The sequence below is a fragment of the Salminus brasiliensis genome, chromosome 5 (genome assembly GCF_030463535.1).
Source record: "Salminus brasiliensis chromosome 5, fSalBra1.hap2, whole genome shotgun sequence".
Lineage (NCBI taxonomy): Eukaryota > Metazoa > Chordata > Actinopteri > Characiformes > Bryconidae > Salminus > Salminus brasiliensis.
Window position 1 is genome coordinate 41,593,113 of NC_132882.1, and position 21,676 is coordinate 41,614,788.

The following is a 21,676-nucleotide window of genomic DNA, read 5'->3' on the forward strand; positions in this document are numbered from 1 at the left end:
TTAGTTGTTGGCAGATAATTTAATAGTGGATTAGTTGGTGATGTCATCCCGCATGTTTCCAGGAATTAGGACCATGATGGGATGCACATGAACCGCGGATTAATTGCCAAAGTTTAACCATAAAAGTGGGGAATACTGTTTTATGAAAAAAAAGAGTGCTTCACTCAACCGCTACATCACAAACAGACTATTTCAAAATAAAAGTCACTAATACAAGCAGAACAGGTCAAAATAAGAGTCTTTAATACAAATGAACAAATAGACCAGGTCAAAATAAGTCACTAATACAAATGAACAGAATTGACAGACTGTGTTACAGTGATATTTACTAAAACAAATGAACAGACAGTATCAAAATAAAAGTAACTAATAAACAAACTGTGTCTAAATGTCTAAATAAGAGTCACTAATACACATGAACAAACGGACTGTCAAAATAAGAACCAGTAATACACTCAAACAGGTTGTGTCAAAATAAAAGCCAGTAACATTTATTATTCTTTTTAGAAAAATAGTAACTGATTTAGTTTTGTTATATTTTATTGCTGCGACTTTTCACAGCATTGGTTTTATATTTTGACAGAGAAATATAATATATTTTATTGATATTTTATATTAGTAGGAAAGTCTAATAAATCCTTTTTTATAAGTTATAGGTTATTGTCTTGATTGTTGGCAAATGCATAAAACAACCTCAAGATAAATGTAACATCTGATTACTACATGAGAGTTGGTATTTGGTAATGATAAATTCATAATCTAGTAATTGATAGATTATTCAACTATAAAATAGTCGTTTGTTGCAGCCCTAGTTCTCACTGTCTGGCAGCTGTGAGATGAAATGATGAAAGAGGATTCTCCAGGGATCTGCAAAACCCAATCTGCCCATCTACAGAGTGCCAGCTGTAAAGTTTGGTGGAGGAGGGATAATGGACTGTCTTTAGTCTTTACTTTTTCTACCTAATATGCCATTCTGGACTGAGGCATCAGTTTGAGGAAGGCTCTTTCTGGTTGTAGAATAACAATTCCCCCCTGCCACCTTGCCCCCTACCCTCCACCCTCAGAGTACCTGTGCTCTGTGCTTACCTCAAACTGGAACTCCATGCTCATGTGGCTGAATAGAAGTAAAGCCCAGCAGCAAAATACTAGTGTATTATTGCACATGGCATCGGATTAAGATGATCAATTAGAACATAATGAAGCGGTTCTGGGGTGTCCATATACTTTTGACCACAAAGATAGACATTGTAGATGTTCTAAAACGAAACTAGTGGGAAAAAATAAGCAAAAGAAATCCCTGAGTAACAGGTGAACGTCACAGTCACAGGAAGCCATAGCTACTTCACAAGCACGCCCCCACCCGCCAACCCACCCCCCTATTGGCCTTTGTGATGGTATGGATGGGATGCGTCACATGTCCTGTTCAAACGGACCATCATACATACTGACGTTACACGCAGCCGAGAAGGTAAAGGTAGGAGGAGAGAGCAGCGAGGGGCTGCGGCTGGACTTAACGAGTCTGGCCGAGCAGGAGGAGGGCATACACACACACACACACACACACACAGACCAGAGGAGCTGCTCTTTCACTCAGCATCTGACTGGAGTGCAGGTAGGGCTGCTTTATCCTCATTTCAGTGCTTTCACTCAACTTTTGGGTTCGTAGGAAGGTAGCCCAGGTAACACTCTCAGCAAAAAGGGGTTCTAAAAGGAGTACTGACAAAAAGGGTTCTTGGACTTGTTACACTAGTAAACCTCTACCTTTTTTTCCTTGTATCTGAAGAAGCAATCAAGCAGGCAGAGACCATGTATGCCTTCATATATAGAGATATCCTATATATCACCATTGCCTTTCTTATAGACCCTTGAAGAACCCTTTTTAATAGTGTTCCTGGGTCCACTGACCACTTCTATGACCACTTTAGTCCATTTTTACTCTAGCATCCTGGTTTTAGTCCTATGGGTCTACGATTAGGCCTGTGTGGTAGGTTGAGTGCTAAATGATGGATTGAGTGACTAGCTGTTTCAATCTTTATAAAGGGAGGTTCTTCAAAGGTTCTTTAGGAAAATCAATTTCCATCTCCATGTAGAACCATGCCAACCTGAAGAACCATCTGAATGTGCAAACAGTTTTTTTAGAGACAGGAAAAAGGTCAGAGTACTATGCAAAACCGTTTCTAGAGACTCTTTTATACACTATATGGACAAAAGTATTGGGACACCTGCTCCTTCATTGTTTCTTCTGAAATCAAGGGTATTAAAAAGAGCTTCTCCTGCTTGTGTTGGAGTAACTGTTTCTACTGTCCAGGGAAGAAGGCTTTCTACTAGATTTTGGAGGAGCACTGCTGTGAGGATTTGATTGCATTCAGTGAGGTCAGGATGATTCAGTCAGTCATTCACACTCGGTTTGGTGTGAAGTGGTTCACTGGTCACTGCGGAGAAACTTGCTAACCTACCTATATTATTACAGTGGTGGTGATAGGTATCAGATGTTGCCATGACTACAACACAATTATAAATATTGTATTTACTCCAAACCTCACCAGTGTGTCTTCTGAGTTTTAGATTTGGAATATTGATTAGAATAGTCTTTGGCGAGGGACTATTTTACGCAACACCTGCATGTATCCCTCCACCATGAATGGAGTTTAGTCTAAAAGATACATTTTTTGACTGAAGTCTGATTTTAATCTGATCTACCGTGAAACATCTCCGTCTTCAGGCAGTGTATGCCTACATATTTTGCTGGACGACCTTCTGTGATGTAGCTTTTAGATGCCTTGAACTTTTCAGACGTCTAGTTGCATTCACCGCCATTCTGTAGCCGTAAATATATCTGTGAATAAAAATTAACTCGACGTTGCTCCACTTCCAGGTTAACCGCAACTTTCCAAAGCTTCCTTCACGGTCGTCTCACGCCTTCACCTATGGATCCCTTAGCGGAGTCTCTCGGAGTCCGGTGGTGGCGTCTCTGCGGCCTCCTGCTGGTCATGGCCTCCTCGTGTGCTCTCAGCATGCCCGCCGTGATGAATCCTGAGTCCGGGGCGCCCGCCCATCTTGGTGACATTGACAACGCCTGCTGGGACACCTCCTCGCTCGCAGTCATAGAGGTTCGTAAGCTGCATCTGGCCCACAGCGTGGGAGCCTTCTGGGACTTCATGGCGTACCTGCACACGTCCCCGGAGCCCGGACACCAGAGCGCTTTCATGAAGCTCGCGCAGCTCTTCTGGGAGCGCTATGTGGATTGCGTGCTGTCGCGTGCACATGGACTGGGCAGGAGGGCGTTCTGAAGAGAGGGGAGCGTCAGTACAGACTAACATACCACCTAGACTTCATAGCGCGGTCATGGTGCACAGGTGGGCAGTTCTGGTCCAGAAAGTCAAAATCCTCTCTATGAGTTTGTTACAACGGCCTGGTCAGCTTCACTGCTTATTGGAGCTAATGAAAGGAGCCAGGCAGTTGGAGCAAAATCCTGGAGTGGACCACAGCGATTCACCCAGGTGCTGTCTTCTCTGTTGTCCCATGTTGTTCAGCTAACAGATAGCCTACTGTGTGTTTGAGTGTGCTCAGTTCCTGTCTCAGTTTTAATGAACTCTTCCAATTTAAGGCAGCAAGTAATTTTTTTTACATACCAATGGTCCTATGGGTCGCCACCCCCCCTGCCCTTCTCCTTACTTTCAATAAACAAAAGCACCTGACAATCCAATTGGCTTGTTTACTTGCCACTGTTATGTCTCCAACAAGCTCCACCCCTCTACCTAAAGGTTTACGTTACGCTACCTACACCCTTGAAAAGAGGGTTCAAGGAACCTTAACAAACAGCTTGGGGGGAAAATCTAATGAACATGATTGAACATGTAGGTGGCTTCTCAAATGGGCCCCATCATTACAGCCCACCTTTTATCTCATCTAGGCTCCGCATGCAGTGTTCAACCCAGATTGTTGAACGTCTCCTAGTCCCATGACTGACCCTGGTGGGCATCCATTTGTGGGGCCAATATGGAACCAGTTCTCAGTTGGGCTACCCATACATGCCCCACATGGACATGTTAGCTGGGTTAGCTCTTGACCAGCTTAGGGTATGTTTTCAGTTGAGTTTGATGGCTTAGCTGGTCTACAAGCATGACCATCAACCTGACCAAGCTTGACCATGCTGGCAAGACTCATGGTCTTGAAACCACATGAAACCTTCACAATGCTGGTGTGGAGCTGGTTAACCAGCTGGCTTACCAGTATAGGCCCGGATGAACACTGACCATCAAAAAACAGCTACTGAAACCAGCTACCAGTAAAAGCTGGTCTTGAGCTGGCTTTTTCAGCAGGGCTGCTGAGCCAAGATGTTTGGCTGATCAGTTTGATATCTGACATGTGCTTCTGATAACTGCTAGATGCTAGGCTAACACTGCTAACAAACACAAGACATGGACTGTTACCAATCTCCTCATGGTAAATACATGCCTAAGACGTCTCTCGACCATCGCACCCTCTTTTATAAGTACAATCTAAGACCAGTGTTTGTTAGCAATGTTATTTTAGTGTCTCCCAAAGCTAACAAAAAATCTCAAACATGCTTCGGCTGATCAACTGCATCAGTGATAAATCAGGGTTCATTTGATTTGTTGGCGAACTGTTCCTTTAATGATTGACTATGATTTTGATGGAAGACCTCTTGAAGATGGTTCGTTAAAGGACATTTTTGCTTAGTGTGCGCACCCTTTAGAAATGGTTCCTGGCCTTCAAAGTGGCCCAACTACCCAACTGTCCCAATCATCAGGGTATCAGATATCACAAGTTTGATCCCCTCTGCTGGAACCCTTCGGTTTGAGTGTAGAGTACTGTGCAAACGTCAGAGAACACCCTTCATTTATTTAAAACATCCATTAACTGCAAGTTATTCATTGATTAGCATCAGGAACCAAAAAACTCAACCAACTAATGTCAGATGTTTGAGGGTTTAGTGGGCCCATCCTTTACCTTTATTACAGCTTCCATTCTTTTTAGGAGACTCAGAGGTTTTTCCACACCTCTAAAGTGGTCTTCAAAGCCTTAGAAAACTTTTTATTTATTATTTTTTTTTAATCATCCAGGTCCTCCCAAACACATTCAGTGACTTCGAGGTCTGGACTCTGGTGTGGTCTGTCTATTTTAGCAAGTTTAGCTTCAGAAACGAAGATACTGATGTTTCCAGATCTGAAGTGATCCAGATCCGAGTGGCCTATTCACATTTACAGCATTTAGCCACTTACAAGGTTACTCGTATTACAGAGGTGAGCCAATGTAGTGTTAGTGTAGTCTTACTTCCAGGACCAATATGGTCTGCAGCATAGTCTCCCACATGCTGTAGTAGTTCATAGGCAGGTAGTGGTGTTATCCTTCGCACCACACTACTTTTGAACTATTGAGCTAACACTGTGGCCTGGGGGTCGCATGTTCGAATCCCGAGCCATTGCGCTTTGCCATCAGGAGCCATAGTCCTAGAGAGCACAACTGACCATGCTCTCCTCAGATGGGTAAATGGTGCTCTTTCCTCCCTCACTCCAAAAGCGATGTTGTGTTGGCCGGCACTTGCATCTGTCTGTATGCACCTAGTGTCGGGAGCCTTGCTGGTGCTAGGGGGAGCTGCAAACGGGTGGGTCAACTGGCACGACCAAATGGGGAGAAAAAGGGTGAAAATTCCATAAGCAAAGAGCTCTCTCTCTTTCCGAAAGACATTTGCAGTTTAACTGGTGGGGACAGTTTTGGTGGTCTACCTGGCCTTGCATGGTTGCTAGGAGTCCCCTTTTCTCTGTGTCCTTTAGTGCTTATTTGGAAATGTGTACATTTCTGAATTTTTCACCTGTTTTAAATGGACTGTTCCTGTTCCTGATGCAAGTGGATTATCGACTGGAAAATGTCTGATTTTGAATAAATGAGGAGTGGATTGGGACACAGCACTACAGTACCCAGTATATTGAGCAACCTGTCCCACACCTGGCCAAATAAGAAGGTTTACGCAGTATCCTGGAAAGTCTTGCAGTCCAACATGTGGTTTCTGATACAATACACAGTACTGTGCAAAATAATTTTGCACATTATTTTAGCAATAAGAGTGTTTTGCTTGTTGTATGTTCTTAGAATAAATGCAAATAAACATAAATACAATAAAAAGGATTGTTAGTTATTATTAATATTTTCTTTTAATCGGTTTTCAATGGGTTTTCCTACAGTTTAAGCAAAACTGCCCCTGATGGAAAATCTTAAAATGCTTGAGCTAGGCAAGCTGGGTGACCAGCTTATGGCCAGCTTAGTTCATGACCAGCGTAGGGTATGTTTTCATTTGAGTTTCATGGTTGATGGTCTACACGCATCAATCTGTCCAACCTAGACTGCCAGCAAGACCAAGCTGGTCGACTAGCAAGACTGGCCTTAACCAAAATTGAATGCAACTTGCACTATGCTGGTCAGGAGCTGGTCAACCAGATAGATTACCAGATAGATGTGTTCGTCTGGATGACCAGCTTTTCAACCACACTGACCATCAAAGACCAGAATGTGGGGAAAAACATGAAATTCTGACTCGGTCAGCCTCTCTGGACTATTTTATTAGAATCATAAATTATTAGAATATTGTGTGATTGTCCTATGGATGTAATTTGGTTTATTTTTGAAGCTTTAGCATCAAATTGCCCAATAATAAGAAAGCAATCTATTTTCTATATTTGATGATTCATCCGTCTATGACTTTTGTGTGTGTGTGTGTGTGTGTGTGTGTGTGTGTGTGTTAAACCTGGCCGTGCATGAGAAGAACTGCATGATGGTATGATCCTCCTGTTTTAACACATCTGATTGAATTCAGGGAGAGCTGATGGAAGCAGGCTGGGGAAATGTACTGGTTGCATTGGGCTGCCATGAAAGCAGTACATTCAAATGTATACACCATATCCCAATATAGTCAACCATCTGTTAAAGGGGCACTCCACCAACTTTGCAAAATTGCTAAATAATTAAATGGTTAGAATGCTAACAAAGTCATTCAGAGTTTGGTGTGAAACCAAATTCCCTTCCAGAGATGCTGACCGAGTCAGAATTGCTCACAATGGTGGTAAATGGAACCAGATGTCCAAATGGTTTCATTTCCCGAATGTTAGAGCACCAAATGGTTCTGAAAACATTATTGCTGAGGCCTAACAAACACTGTTTACAATAATTTTATGAAAAATAAACTTCATGCATAATCATGCATTGGGTAAAAAAAAATACATTTATGGTGTGAAGATACATGCTAGGGTGTTGCTAGGCCAAAAAAATAGAACCCAAAGAAAAGTTATTGTTATTATTTTCTTTCAATTGTTTCGTTTTTTTTATTATTATTATTATTTAAGCAAAACTGCCCCTGCTAAAAAAAAACACCAGATGCTGGTCAAGCTGGTTGACCAGCTTAGCTCCTGGCCAGCGTACGTTTTGTTTTGAGTTTGATGGTTTAACTGATCTAGACCAAGCTAGACCACCAGCACAACCAAGCAAGTCATGGACCGGCATCACCAAACTGGTCGTCCAGCAAGACTAAGCATGACCAAACTCAAATACCACCTACACTATGCTGGTCAGGAGCTGGTTAACCAGCTAGCTTACCAGTGTAGGGTATGTTTTCGTCTGGGCGACTAGGGTCAACTTTTCAACCACCTTGACCATCAAAGACCAGCACAGACCATTCAAAACTGGTCTTGGGCTGTCTTTTTTTTTTTCCAGCTGGGCATTATTTTACTATATAGTAAATGAGGTGATTAGTTAAGATCAAAAATGAAAATATTTGCATAATCAAAAAGAAAAAGATTTGCATAAATTTGCATAAAGTAAAATAGGAATCATAAACAAACCTGTAGGTAGTAGTGACTTCTATAATTAGTTTGCGGAAGCGGCTACTTTACCATACCACGGGACACGTGGTGGTGGTGGTAGGTTCGACTGGTGGACTGTAAAAAAAAAAAAAAAAAAACTTGGAGAACCAGGCAACCCCTGGTTCCATTCACCACCACTAGAAGAAATTGGTCGGTAAGGGTAGGTATAAACCACTGTGAATGATCGATAAAGGGCAGACCTATTGGAATTCGGGTCTCGGAGGTACACTTTCTCATGGGATTTTAGACAAACGGGACAAAGTTCCAGGCAAAAGTCTAGCTGCTAACTTGCTACTACTGTTTTTAGCTAGGTTTTAGCACTAGGTTTTGTGCCAGAAACCACATTAGCTAGTTTAGCGTGAGATGAGGTCGCATGTAGTTTGCCCAGCGCTTGCCCACGTAGGCCTCCCTCTCGATGCGGCGCGCGCGAAGCATAAAGATGATTGCGGGTTCAAGCGGCCGCATTAGAAACGCAGAGTCTAATATCAGGCTAGCAGGCCGAAGTGCTGATGAAGCTGATTGGACGGCTCCAGAACGACCCTTCTGTGTTTGGAAGCCCTGCTGCGGCCCTGACGTCTCCAAAACAATAAAAGTAATCACCTACAATGCGGCTAATCAACGTCCGGTCAAACTCATACATACACACACACTGACTCACACAATATACACACACACACACACACACACACAATGCGGCTGTATTACTGCCTCTGTGGGACACTCAGCTCACAAGTGTGGCTAAAGGCTCACGAAGGATCATTGTTAGCCCCTCCACACCAAAACAAGGAAGCTTCTCTCCAGGTGGAGTGAACCGTGAAGCTACATACATGACCACACACACACACACACATACGGTAACTCATCAGGAGCCACCAAGTACTCAGTCACGACCCAATTAAGCTACAGTAGCCAGTTACGGCCTAGTTACGCCCACTGAGTTGAGAGTCGACGCTGCAATTTGAGTGCAATTCAGCAAAAGATGTGTACGTGTGTCATGGCCTGAAGTCTAAAGCACTAGCTGATTGTCATGTTGGGACTCTGAGTTAATGGTGGGTTTCTGAGGAACCTGCTTAATGCCCTTTTCATGACGTCAATGCAAACGTCTAGTGATTGCTCTGCAGGTTCCCCCCTTGCCTCAAGTTGGGTATTACGCAGTGTATTCACTCTACGTCAACAACAGTGGACCACATCCTTACAAATCTTGGGTTGTTTTGCCAAACAGAGATGAATTAGCATGACTACTTCTTTTTCCTCATTGGGCTGAACTATTGTGGCCAAAACCTTTCCATAGGAATCTATTGAAATATGTCCGTAAACTTTCAAAAATTCAAACCTCTCCACAGGACACACCTTTTTCCAGCTATAGGCATTAAATATGGCCAACTTCAGCCAAAAGTCTGTGGACGCAGCTTTATTGGCCGGATGCATTGGATGAGCTTTGATGGCACCCTGCATTTTTGCCAAAAGTTTGTGGACACAGCTCTACCTCCACCTAGCATTATCTTTTTAATTAGCTTCTTAAATTAGATGAATTAGCGTGATTTGCAGTCCTAATTGTTTGTTGTAGGTTTCTTCTTTTTGTTCTTCTTCTTCGGCTGCAGTTTATTATTTTAAATCGTGGACGTGTCCAAACAATAGTATTGTGGCCAAAACCCTCCCATAGGAATCTATTGAAATATGTCCTTAAACTTTCCACCAAAATATCCAACCTCTCCACAGGACACACTTTTCCAGCTACTCACAACAAATTTGGCAAAATTCAGCCAAAAAGTCTGGACGCGGCTCTGTTAGCCAAACATATTGGAAGAGCGTTTGCCTGAGGCATCTCTCGAGCAAATGTTTTGGCACCCTACTTTTTAGCCAAAAGTTTGTGGACACAGCTCCATTAGCCAAACGTATTGGATGAGCGTTTGCCTGAGGCATCTCTCGAGCAAACGTTTTGGCACCCTACTTTTTAGCCAAAAGTTTGTGGACACAGCTCCATTGGCCAAACGTATTAGATGAGTTTTTGCCTGAAGCAACCTTTAAACATCTTTTGTTCTTAGGTTTCTTCTGTTCCTTCTTCTTCCACCAGTTTTATGTCCAGTTAACTTTTTTTTTCAACTCAATATTCAAGAGAGACTTTGAAAATAGAATAAATGAAACTAGACTTTAGGATAGGTGCAATAATATTCAGGCAGGAGGTGTCCAGACATCTACTTTTCAGTCAAAAGTTTGTGGACACCACTCTTTTAGCCAAGTGTATTAAATGAGCTTTTGCCTGAAGCATCTTTTGACCAAAAAATTCCACTAAGTTAAAAGAAGAACTTGCCATTGCTCACAGTTTCTGTGTTCCCTAAGCAATGTGTTTTAATCAAGCAATACAAGAAAGCAATCCAGTGCATTATAAAGTTGCCAAATGCCATCTAGTGGTCGAACGGTGCAGTGTAGCATCCCAAACATCCCAATCAGGCCTTAATGAGTCTGACAATATATTATAATACTGAGACTAAACAGCTTAAAACCAACATGAGTCCAACATGAGCAAGAATGTTTCATTAATGACTGTCAATGAAGAATGTCAGTTTGACCAGAGCACAAAATTATGATAATAAAAAAGTCTGATCATCTACAAATGGGACCTCAAAGTGGGATACCGCCACATCTTTCCAAATGTCTTCATAAGTCATCAGTTAAGATGCAAATAAAGTCATGCCATGTGGTCATTGATGGTCTAGGTGCTGGTCATTCAGATGAAAACATAACCCATATACTGGTGAGCTAGCTAGTTAAACTGGTTGACCAGTTTAGTTTATGCTTTCCTTTGAGTTTGATGGTGGTCAAGATGGTCATTTTGATTGACTGGTTTGGTTAAGCTGGTCGTACAGGTCAGATAGCTCGGTCAGGTCGGTCATTCTGATAAACCAGCAAACCAACCCATCAAACTCATGGGTAAAATCATACCCAATGCCTTTGCTGGTTCAAGAGCTAAGCTAGTTAACAAACTTTTGTGACGCGTCTAAAGGTTTTGACATATTTAATGTTATGCAGAATTTTTTCCCATAATGCTTTATTCTAAAATGAGCACAACATGCCATATGAGCCACAGTAGTTATTCACATGTTATTTGAACAGAGGTGGCCAAACTATTGCATAAGACCATAAGTGTGAGGTGTGGCATGATATCAATACTAGAGCTGTACGATATACAACTTTTTCAGACTATTGTCTATGTGCAATAGTCATATTGCAGGACCTGCAGTGTCCCTCATTTTCCATGACCCATTTCTGATCACCCCTGAGGCAGGTCATATCTGCTCAATATTGTTTATTTTCCTCCAATAGTGGATACAAATATCAATATATTGAAGCACTGAGATATAATATGGGGGATTTGCAATACTGTATCAAGTCTCAAAAACACAGTATTGATTTTTAATTAATGGTTTACCTGCAAATATGGGTGGCAGACAGTGGTTGGGTTATTTAGTATTGTGTTTAAACCCCGACCACTAGGTCTTCATTCACCTGTTCTGATTGGATAAAACTGCAACTTTTCTTTCACTCAAATGTATTTATTTATTTATTTATTTATTTTTTAATTTTATTTCATTCGATACCCGATCCAGAGTTTGGCCAGTATCAGACTGTTACCAACACTGATACCAATACTGAGATTGAAATCGGCGCATCCCTAGTTAGTGCATACTAGGGGTGTAAAACTACGATAAATACGGTAATATAGCAAAAATAAGGAATGCCTGAAGTTTATTAAACGCTATGAATATATTATATTTTATAATATTATATATTTGTGTATATATATGATAATTAAATGAATAAAGGGATTATTATATATTTTACAAATTATTTTTAAAGACATTTCTTGAGATTTATGTGCCAAACGTTTAAAATCTTTAATATAAATATAGTTATATAATAAAATATAAATAATTGTCACCATATTAATGATCTGGTTATCGATTATATTTAAGTGCACCTTTCTCATCTCGTGGCCCACATCCTCGCATCCGGGTCTTGTGCGCGCGTATGCGTGCGAGTGCGCGCTGCCGGTCCAGTTCTCGTCAGTTTCTCGAGCTTCTGTGCCCGTTAATAAGCCCCCCAACACCCCCCCCCCCCCCCTTTTTTTTTTTTTTTCTTACTCCCCCAAACTACCTCGCCCTCACCTCCTACAGCTTCCCTCCCTCCATACAGTGGGCTAAACCGTTAGCACGCGCCGAGAGCATCATCCGGGACCCTCCCACCGGTGACACGAGACTATTTATGCAGCCTGCAGCCTCCGCCGAGGAGACAGAGCAAACTGGACGCGCGCGGCACGCCAAACCTGAAGCCCCTTCATACGGAGGTAAGCTCCTCTTAAGCCCCCCACCTCCCCTCCCCTCATACCGCAGCTTTATTTCAGCCTCGCTGCATGCACGAGCACGGAAACTCGCGCGTCGTGGCCTAAATAGTGCCAAAGAAAGGTGAACAGATTTCGCTTGGCGCGTGACGTGGGCGATATATAGAGCACCGTTTTGAACCCCCTCATCCCACAACACCCCCCCCCCCCCCCCTGCGTTTTTTTTATTTGTTGTTGTGCACAGCAAAGTTGCAGTCGCTCGTGCACGGTGCTTCCCTTTGCAACGTGATGCGACAAGAGGTCTTGGGTGGGGGGGTGGGGGTGGGTTGTGTGGTTGCGAGGACGTCAGGTTTATCTCTAATTGGGAGCATTATTAGCATCAAACTTTGCTCGTGCACTCACCTGGCGTGTGCACAGTGAGGTCACCACCAGGGTTGATGCTTTCGGACGGGGACCTTATTGAAGTACAGCCGAGAGGGGACCTTATTGTAGGCAGCCTATTTTGGGGAAGAGTGACATCACAGTCTTAAAGGCCTGGGAATGTGTAGTAGGCCTAAATTATGATATGATGAGGTCATCAGTGCTGTGCAGAAGTCAGAGACCCTACCCCCTACCCCCCCCCCCCCCCCCCCCCTACACACACACACACACCCCTTCACATGACGGGTATCCAGTCAAAGTATTGGTCTTACTGATGAGATTAGATAGAAGACAACTCCGCAAACCTTGATACGCCGAACCCTCGGAGGTCCAGAGCAAGTGGGAACCCTAGAGTAAAGTAGTCATCATACGTATGTATACCCTGCAGGATAAGGACGTTTTCCCTTTGCGTATCCCAAAGTCCGAATACAGGGTCAGCCATGCTGCAGTGACCCTTGAGCACCTTAAGGCCTTTGGTTAAGCCAATCAGACCTGGGTATGGAACCAACAACCTTGATTAGCGTGATTAACATTCCTTTGCATGTCCCAGCTTTAAAAGTCAGGGTCAAAGCACAGGATCAGCCATCAAGGGGTTTGCATACGACTGTAAATATATATATATATATATATATATATATATATATATATATATATATATATATACACAGTCATATCAGAATATTATGACCACCTACCTAATAGTTGGAATAACCACCCTTGTTTGGGATGGCACCATATAGGCGTTGGGGCATGGACTGTAGTAGGTGATGGAAGGTGCTTGTTAGAACACCAGACCGGCCAACTCAGAGTCCAGACCTCAACATCATTGAATGTGTTTAAAAGGATGTGGAGCTCTGGCCCTGGTGGGTCAGAGTCCTGGACAGTTTAGTGATTTTCCATGCACTTGTGGAAGGTGCTTGGTGTGGAACCGCTGGAATCAGGGGTGATGTTGCATAGGCCCCTTGACCACACCACACAGGCACGTGTACGCATGTGCACACACACACACACACACACACACACACACACCCAGCCCGTCCAGCTAAGCATCCTGCTCTCAAAAACACACAGACACACACACAGTCTTACCAGCCTTGAAGCTCATAGGCAAACAAAGCTCTTTCGCTCCGTCACACTCGGGCACAAGCGACACACTCCCCGAGGCACAGGCCTGTCTGCTGCTGTAATGCTACAGACTGCTGGAAAAAGGAGGCCACCTTTCCCAAACAAGTCCCGTTAAAGTTCTTAATGTCAGTGAACGACAGTTTAGGGCTTTTGAACAGCAGTTTATAAGACTGCATGAACCTTATATAAGCCTTTCGTTACCACGGCCGTAAACATGCATAATCGGGATGTCCCGATCCGATCCAGATTTCTTTGAACAGACATGAGTATTTTAAGCCTGATCCAGTTCCGATCCTTTGTTTTTACCGCTTTGTTGGACTTAGCCTATGAATGGCCATGAAGAGGTTATACCCGGTGTACCCTCTTACAGACGCTGGCCTTAAGGAATAGATTCACCCTCCGTATCAGCGGGTCACCCGCTCTCTTATCCCATTTGAAAAATGCAGCATGAGCGGAGGCGGAGCTTAGTCTGGGGTGCGTGGGGTAGAATGTAGCCATTCAGAAGCTTTTCGGCTTTCGGCAAAACTGGAATTTGCAAACTCTAGGGGGCGCATTAGGTAGTTACAGTCACAGATTTGATAAGTTATTATAAAATTGTTGGTTTATCCTCATTATATACAAAGAGTTTATACAAAGTAATAAGAGAAGAAGTATGACGTACCTTAGTGACATCACTTAGTGCAGGGCATGTGTTTATTAGATGCAGTCTAATAACCTTGCTACCTTGTATTTATATTTATACATATATTTATTTTTTATGGAAAAGCGATTAAAATTTATATATATATAAAATAATAATAATTTAAAAATCGCTTCTCCCTTTTATTTGTATATATATATATATATATATAAAATTATACATATATCTTTTTTATTATTGTTATTATTTTTTTAAATTAGTGAATTTACATATACAGAAACACTCTATACAAAATATATATGTTTAACAGTTATGTAACAAATAACGAATGAATGAATTCATATAGTAATAACAATAATAATTTGAATGAATGAATCAGGAGTCATTTACCTAATATTTAAGACCTATAAACTGTGCTAATACAATCTTAATTGGGTAATAATGAAATATCTGTATATAAAAGAGCTATAAATAGAGAATAGAGAAATGGTCATATAGATGTGATTGTTTATGGTGTAAAATTGGACCAGCTTTTTATATATTTTTCTTTTTTTAACCCAATTCCAAAACACCAGCTACCCATCAAAGGGAAACGGTCCAGACAACCTTTGTTTACTTGTGCGGTCCAGACATGTGAGGTTCTGTTGAGGTTCACAGGGCACGCCCGCCCATGTGAGTAACCCCTCTGAATGTGGTCAGGAGACTGTTAAAATGGAGCAGTGGGCTGGAAATGCCAGTTTTGAAATCTGCCAACTCCTCTACACAACCAGCACCCACCTCCCCTTCCCCTCCCCTACCCACACCACTCAGCCCTGCAGCACTGACCCCCGATTATGCCTGGAATCCCGCGCCCTCCCTTTGAAAAGAGTAAACAGCCAGGGTCAAAGAAAAACAGGTTGGGACGGGCGGCCGCAATGTGCCGACCGTCAGCATGCCAAGCGCACTTTTGAACGTGGCGAGAAAGACATAAACATGGGCAGCCTGGATTACGGGCCAACCCGAGGTTTGATCAGAGGGGATTTGCGCCCGCCAGGACGGGACAATGAGCATGCTCGGATAACGGGGCGCCTTCGTCTATTAAAACTGATTATGGTAGCCGTTGTAGCACAGAGAAACACAGTGGGTCCTGGCAAAACAAACTGGGAGGACTGGAGTTGATCGATCAACAAAATTAAACAGAGCTGTAAAATGGGCCAATTCCAAACCCTCTTGACAGTCTTGACATGTTATATTTCCACCCCATTTGCATGGCTATTCCTAGTATTCCACCCTAATAGACACCTAGTGAGTCAGTCCAATGTCCAAAGTGCTGGCAGGTTGCATTTGAGGTGATCCATTTACCTTACTTCAAATAACCATGCGTTTGTCCAGTTCGGTGGACAGTCTCATAAACCACTAAGTCCAAGGGCATTAGTGTTTTTTCTGGACCCAGGTCCGCTTGCTTATAGAGTTTGGTACGCTTGGTCAAGTGGGAAACCGATCCAGAGCACGCTTGGAGTTCCCTTCAAGGTCTGTTCTGCGGGCATGGAAGCTGTCCACCCCTGGTGGCATGTGTGTGTGTAGGGGGGGGGGCATGTGGCGGCTTCACCTTGTCACCTGCACGGCTAAAAACCACCTCCTACAAGAACGGCTCAGGGTTTGCAGGGGTCCCAGAGAGCGCCGTTCTTCTCCGATTGAGTGACATTTGAAACGGCGCGGTCCGTCTACGATCCGCACAGAAACGTTCTGTGTGAAAGCAAACCAGTGATAATACAGTATGTCCCTCCCCCAAACAAGCCCTGGGTGCGGACTCTCACTAGTAACTCTGTATCTATACACACATCTACCGTGATCGCAAACTTGACCATGGTGTCCGTGATGCTCGGGGAAGATTTTTAGGGAGGCAACAGCATTGATTTACCGAACATTGCTGTGTTGCATAATTGATACATCTATAAGGCTTGTGAGGGTGCTGTGCATCAGCGTGCTCAAGACATCGACAATCTGTCCACGGGCAGTCTAAATCTGGCAGGCGACACTTTTCTACAACCCAAAATGGTCACATGGTGAGGACCTAAGAAGGCATGGGCTTGGAAAGTTAGAGAGGGAGTGCGGGGCGGTCGGTACAAGGCAGCCGGGCCTAATGTGAGTGTTTGTTTGTTTATTGAGCCACAAACTCAAGAAGCAAACCTCGGACACCAGCGTGCTTAAGGTCAATAAATACATCGGTCAATCGAAGACTTTATGGACAGAACCTTAAGGTACAATAGAAGTGCTAATTAAAGGTCTTGTGCTTACAGTGTCAGCTCTGGCTGTCACGATGCCTCTTCTGGATGAAAGCTCTCTGCCCAGAGACTGCCCTCCAACTGTGCCAGTGGTCATCATTGGTGAGTCACCGAAATGCCACACCAACACTGTCTGCAGCTGCCATTTCCATACACCCTAGCATGACCGTTCTTCTCCCAACACCTCCTCAGGTAATGGCCCCTCTGGTATCTGCCTGTCATATCTCCTGAGCGGATACACGCCTTATTTAGATCCAGCAGCCGTGCATCCGAATCCCATTCTTTACCACAAACTGCAGGAGGCCAAGCACCTGCCCATCACCGAACAGGTACATTAGAACAAGTGCTGGCAATCCTGAACCAACGCAAGATCTTCCATGAATTCAGATTTTCACTAACAAGTGTATGTACGTGTGTGTAGAACCTGGAATACCTATCTGAGGGTTTAGAGGGCCGGTCTGAGAATCCAGTGGCGGTACTCTTCGATACGCTCCTTCACCCCAACGCAGACTTGGGCTTCGAGTTCCCACCGGTGTTGCAGTGGAGGCTGGAGAAGCAGCATCACATTCCCCACCTGGTTCTGGGCAAGGCAACACCCGGCGGGGCCTGGCATGTAAGCAGCTTTTCCGGGTTGACCAAGCAGGAACCTAGGAACCCTCAAGGCCCCAGCAGTCGAAGCCTTTTAGATTTGTACTTGTATGGTTTAGACTTTTCAGTCTGTTTAGGTTTAGAAGTTTAGTTGCAGCAGGATGAGTAACTTTTCTTCTTCTTTGCCTGCTTCCTAGGCAATGGAAGGATCCATGCTGACCATCAGCCTGGGCATTTGGATGGAGCTGCCAGGGGTCAACTACAGGGACATAACCCCTGGCAAGAGGAGGTATGCACTTAGAATACTTAGAATTCTAGATGTTGAACATCCAGAGGAAAGCAAACAACCTCATGAATGGCTTCCTCTGGTGTGTGTAAGCTGTCGGTTTGGAGCAGGGTTCTTCGGTTCTGGTCCTATTGGGCCAGTATCCAGCAGACATGGACCAGGACCAGAATTGAAGAGCCATCTAATAAAGTGATGTGGATTTTATTGATGGATTGTCTGTGGTATTCATTTGCTGTAGGAGCATGACCAAGGACCGGGCCACTCCAGAGGAGATCTCCTCCTATTATAAGAATTACGTGAAGCTCATGGGTCTCCAAAAGAACTTTGCAGACAACGCTTACGTCACATCCGTTCAGAAACTCCACCGTGGCCTAGACAGCAACCTCGGGAAAGAGACAGGGATTGAAAACGGCACCAAAACCGGGCAAAGGAATGGGACAGAAAACGGGTTTGACTACTGCAACCAGAAAGCAACCGAAAACGGTCACAGCGGAAGCGAAAACGGCTTCAGCAATGGCTTCAAAAGTGGCACTGAGAACGGCGGAGGAAGAGGAAAAGCGGGAGAAGAGGAGAACAGGAGGAAGAGGAGCATCGATGGAATGCGAGAGAATGGTATTCCTCAGGGGCTCTCGCAGGGGCTGTGGGAAGTCCGGGGCTACCAGCAGCTCCAGGGTGACGCCCATGTTCCTTTCTGTGTGTTTGCGGAGAACGTTGTCCTGGCGACGGGGGCGTCCGACTCGCCGGCGCGTCTTGGCGTGGAAGGGGAGGATCTTCCTTACGTGTTCCACAACGTGCGCGACCTCGGTGTGGCCGTCAACCGCCACGGCAAATTGGGTCCCGCTTCTGACCCGGTTCTAGTGGTGGGGGCGGGCCTTAGCGCAGCTGACGCCGTGCTGTGCGCCTGCAACCACAGCATCTCGGTGCTGCACGTCTTTCGCAAGAGAGCCGACGACCCAAGTCTCATCTTCAAACAGCTGCCAAAGACGCTGTACCCGGAGTATCACAGGGTCTACCACATGATGTGTTCCCAGACCTGCTCTGCGTCCCCCATCGCCAACTGCGGTGCCAGCCAAGCAGTCCCTAGCGCTTCCTCGGTACTGTTCCCGGACTACACCAGCTTTCCAGAGCACTGCGTGCTCTCATTCCAGCCCGACATGCGCTGCCTTCTGAGGGGATCCAGTGGCATCCTGAGAGCCTTCAAAGTGTCGATGGTGCTTGTTCTGATCGGAACCTACCCCAACCTGTTCTTCCTGAAGGAGCAAGGCCAGTACCTGGGCTTGGACCCCAGCAGGCCCATCTCTTGCAGGCAGAATCCCGTGGACATAAACCCCTACACATTTGAGTGCAGTGCTGAGCCTGGCCTGTTTGCCATGGGTCCCCTAGTGGGGGACAATTTTGTGCGCTTCATAAAGGGAGGTGCGCTGGGAATTGCCAGCTGCCTGCTCAAGAGACTGAAGCAGATAAAGAAGAAGGGGAAGCTGATTGCTGACGAAGGAGGGTGCGGGAGAGTTGGGCGAGGAGATGGTAGAGGCAGTGGGGGGTTCGTCTGAGAGTATTCTAGGGGGTTTAGCAGGAGGAAATGAAGGAGCAAATTATTTTTACATGTATGCAGTGGATACATCTATTTTTAACTCTTTAACAGCTTTCTTACTGTTTTTTAAACCATAGGATAGAAAAACCAGTGTCCTTTCCGGCTGTCTTATTCTACCTGTCTTACGGCAAGGAAAATGCAGGATGCAGGAGCAATGTGCCAATATTTCATCATTCATATTTCATCTACACATGAGTAGGTTGTTCAGGTTGTTTTTCACGATGTTGCACATATTGTTAGTTGCCTTATTTTTTTACGTTATGATGCTTTTTTTGGGGACATCGACACTCCTGACCCTTTTCCATTTTCAGTGTGTATAACTGCACCAAGCTGTGCAAGCCAGCAAAGGTCTAAAGCACTAGAGAGATGATGGTGTGGCTGATATGCAAGACTTGCTGGCGCCATTCCTTACTATTTCCCTGGAAACTGAAATAATATTTATTATTATTATTATTATTATTACTACTACTGCTATGTTTTCAGAAATATGAAAAACGCACAATTTAAAAAGGTTTGGACGGTAACCATGACAAACCCTTTCTTAAGGTATTAGAGAGCTGCTCATGTTGATGCCGGCGGCCCCAGTCCACAACCTTCAAAGTGTCCTCCTCTTTTCAGATCCCAGTTATTAAGAATAGCTGACCCCAATAAGCAATGACATGTTGCAAAATGGCAACTTCCTGAAGCCACAGTGCTCAGCTGTTCTCCACTCGCCCACATTTCATCAAAAAGAGAAGCCCGACCAGCCTGAAATAGCTTGTTTAGCATGTACAGTGGCATGCAGGAGTCGCTTGCATGGATTTCTGCCTCTTTTTGTTCTTCAAATGGCTAAAATGGGCTATTTTGTCTTCATCAGTCCACTGGACTTCTTTCCAACATGCTGAATTATGTGGTCAGGAAACAGATTGTTTGTTGAATTTTTACCCATTTTTTGGTACTGCCAATTACCCCACCCATTCGTAGCTCGCCCTTAGCACTAGCAAAGCTCCCAGCACTAGGAGGATAAGGCCACTTTCACTTCAAGAGTGATGAGCCAATTGTGCTCCTTTGTATTTCGGCTCCTGATGGGCAAAGCTGCATGGCTCGGCATTCGAACATGCGACCCCTGGACCATAAAGGCAAGACATTAACTACCATTGCTGCTACCTGAGAACGCTGTGCTGTCCTCTTATAGCCTTCTCCTGCTTTGTGGGCATCATTTATTTTAACATTCAGAGTGATCGGCAGCTGCTTAGCGGAGCCTATAGCTGCTGATTGTTGGGAGAAGGTTTAGGAGTCCTAGGACTATCCTAATGATAATTGGAAACAAACCATAGCCCAAACAAGCTAAGTAAGGTCTAAGACCTTTGTAAAAGTTCTCTATCTATTGGAGATCAGGATGCCCACACTTGCATGCCACTGTATATACAGAGTAGTGAGGACTTCATTAGATACCTACCTTGTATCTATACTCATCTGCCATATAGCAACAGGTGGGCTACAGTACTGGATAAAGAGGTTAACGAGTGTAGGGAACAAGGTAGGTGTAAATAATACTCCAATAAGATGAATCTGGTCGTTTCAGAAGTGTAGATTACTCTGATTGAGCCCAGGCGAGAACAGAGGAGGAGGCTGTTTGCTCAGTGGACTGAAAATGACACAGTGAATTTGAATAATGAGCTTTTCCAAAGGTTGTCTGCAACCTTTCCCTGTGCATGTGGATAACTCCAGCTCATGCACACATGTATAGTAGCTACGACTACTTGCTCTCTTGGAGTGTTGATATGTCAAGTGCAAATAGAGATTTCTATGCAAAGTGGAGATATGGGCCTAAACAGAGAAACAAGACTCACAAGTCCTTGCTATCCCTAATGAATGTAAAGATTTACCTCTGGACCAGAGGGCTTACTTTGACCTACACTCTTAAAATAAAGAAATAAAGGAGCTACAAAAGGTTCTTTGAGAGATGCCATAGATTGAAGGAACTGCTTTTGGTTCCATAAATAGATGTGCGAGTGTAAAGAACCTTCTTTACCAAATGAAATACTTTTCACACCCGCATCCCTTCAGAGCTTCACATATATAAAACCAAAAAGTTGGGCCCACAACCCAGTAAGGTGTGGGAACAAGATCTTACTAAGTCTTACTAAGTTGTGGCCACAACTTAGGATCTTGCTTTCAGCAACTTAGGATCTCGTTCCCTGGTCTTACTTAGTATAGTCATAGCCATGACTTCCTAAGCTGAGAAAACAAGATCTAGCCGCGACCTAGTAAGGTGTGGGAATGAGATAATTAAGTTGTGGCCATGACTTAGGATCTCGTTCCCTCGTCTTACTAAGTCATAGCTATTAGAGTCGTGGCCATGACTTGGTAAGCTGAAGGACAAGATACTGAAGTCATGGCCACGACTCTTACGACTTAGGATGTTGTTCTTTCATTTTACTAAGTCGTAGGCGCGACCTAGTAAGGTGTGGGAACTAAATAATTAAGTCGTGGCCATGACTTAGGATGTCGTTTCCTCAGCTTACTAAGTCGTAGCTATTAAAGTCGTGGCCATGACTTAGGAA

General features: G+C 44.2%; 2 protein-coding genes across 2 annotated transcripts; both read left to right on the forward strand.

Annotated features, from left to right (window-relative positions):
- Positions 1 to 2,927: 2,927 nt before the first annotated feature.
- Positions 2,928 to 3,290, forward strand: LOC140556650 (protein FAM237B-like). The gene has a single exon (XM_072680725.1). The coding sequence runs from the start codon at positions 2,928 to 2,930 to the stop codon at positions 3,288 to 3,290; it is 363 nt and encodes a 120-aa protein (XP_072536826.1).
- An 8,854-nt stretch (positions 3,291 to 12,144) lies between these two features.
- On the forward strand, positions 12,145 to 21,484 carry osgin2 (oxidative stress induced growth inhibitor family member 2). Its single transcript, XM_072680431.1, has 6 exons — positions 12,145 to 12,222; positions 16,681 to 16,767; positions 16,858 to 16,994; positions 17,087 to 17,278; positions 17,451 to 17,542; positions 17,778 to 21,484. The coding sequence occupies exons 2-6, from the start codon at positions 16,701 to 16,703 to the stop codon at positions 19,087 to 19,089; spliced, it is 1,800 nt and encodes a 599-aa protein (XP_072536532.1). The 5' UTR covers positions 12,145 to 12,222; positions 16,681 to 16,700; the 3' UTR covers positions 19,090 to 21,484.
- Positions 21,485 to 21,676: the final 192 nt, after the last annotated feature.

Coding starts and splice junctions, on each gene's coding strand:
- LOC140556650 (XM_072680725.1), top strand. CDS start 2,928: ATGGATCCCTTAGCGGAGTCTCTCGGAGTCCGGTGGTGGCGTCTCTGC.
- osgin2 (XM_072680431.1), top strand. CDS start 16,701: ATGCCTCTTCTGGATGAAAGCTCTCTGCCCAGAGACTGCCCTCCAACT. Junction 16,995..17,086: donor ACCTGCCCATCACCGAACAG/GTACATTAGAAC, acceptor ACGTGTGTGTAG/AACCTGGAATACCTATCTGA. Junction 17,279..17,450: donor CACCCGGCGGGGCCTGGCAT/GTAAGCAGCTTT, acceptor CCTGCTTCCTAG/GCAATGGAAGGATCCATGCT.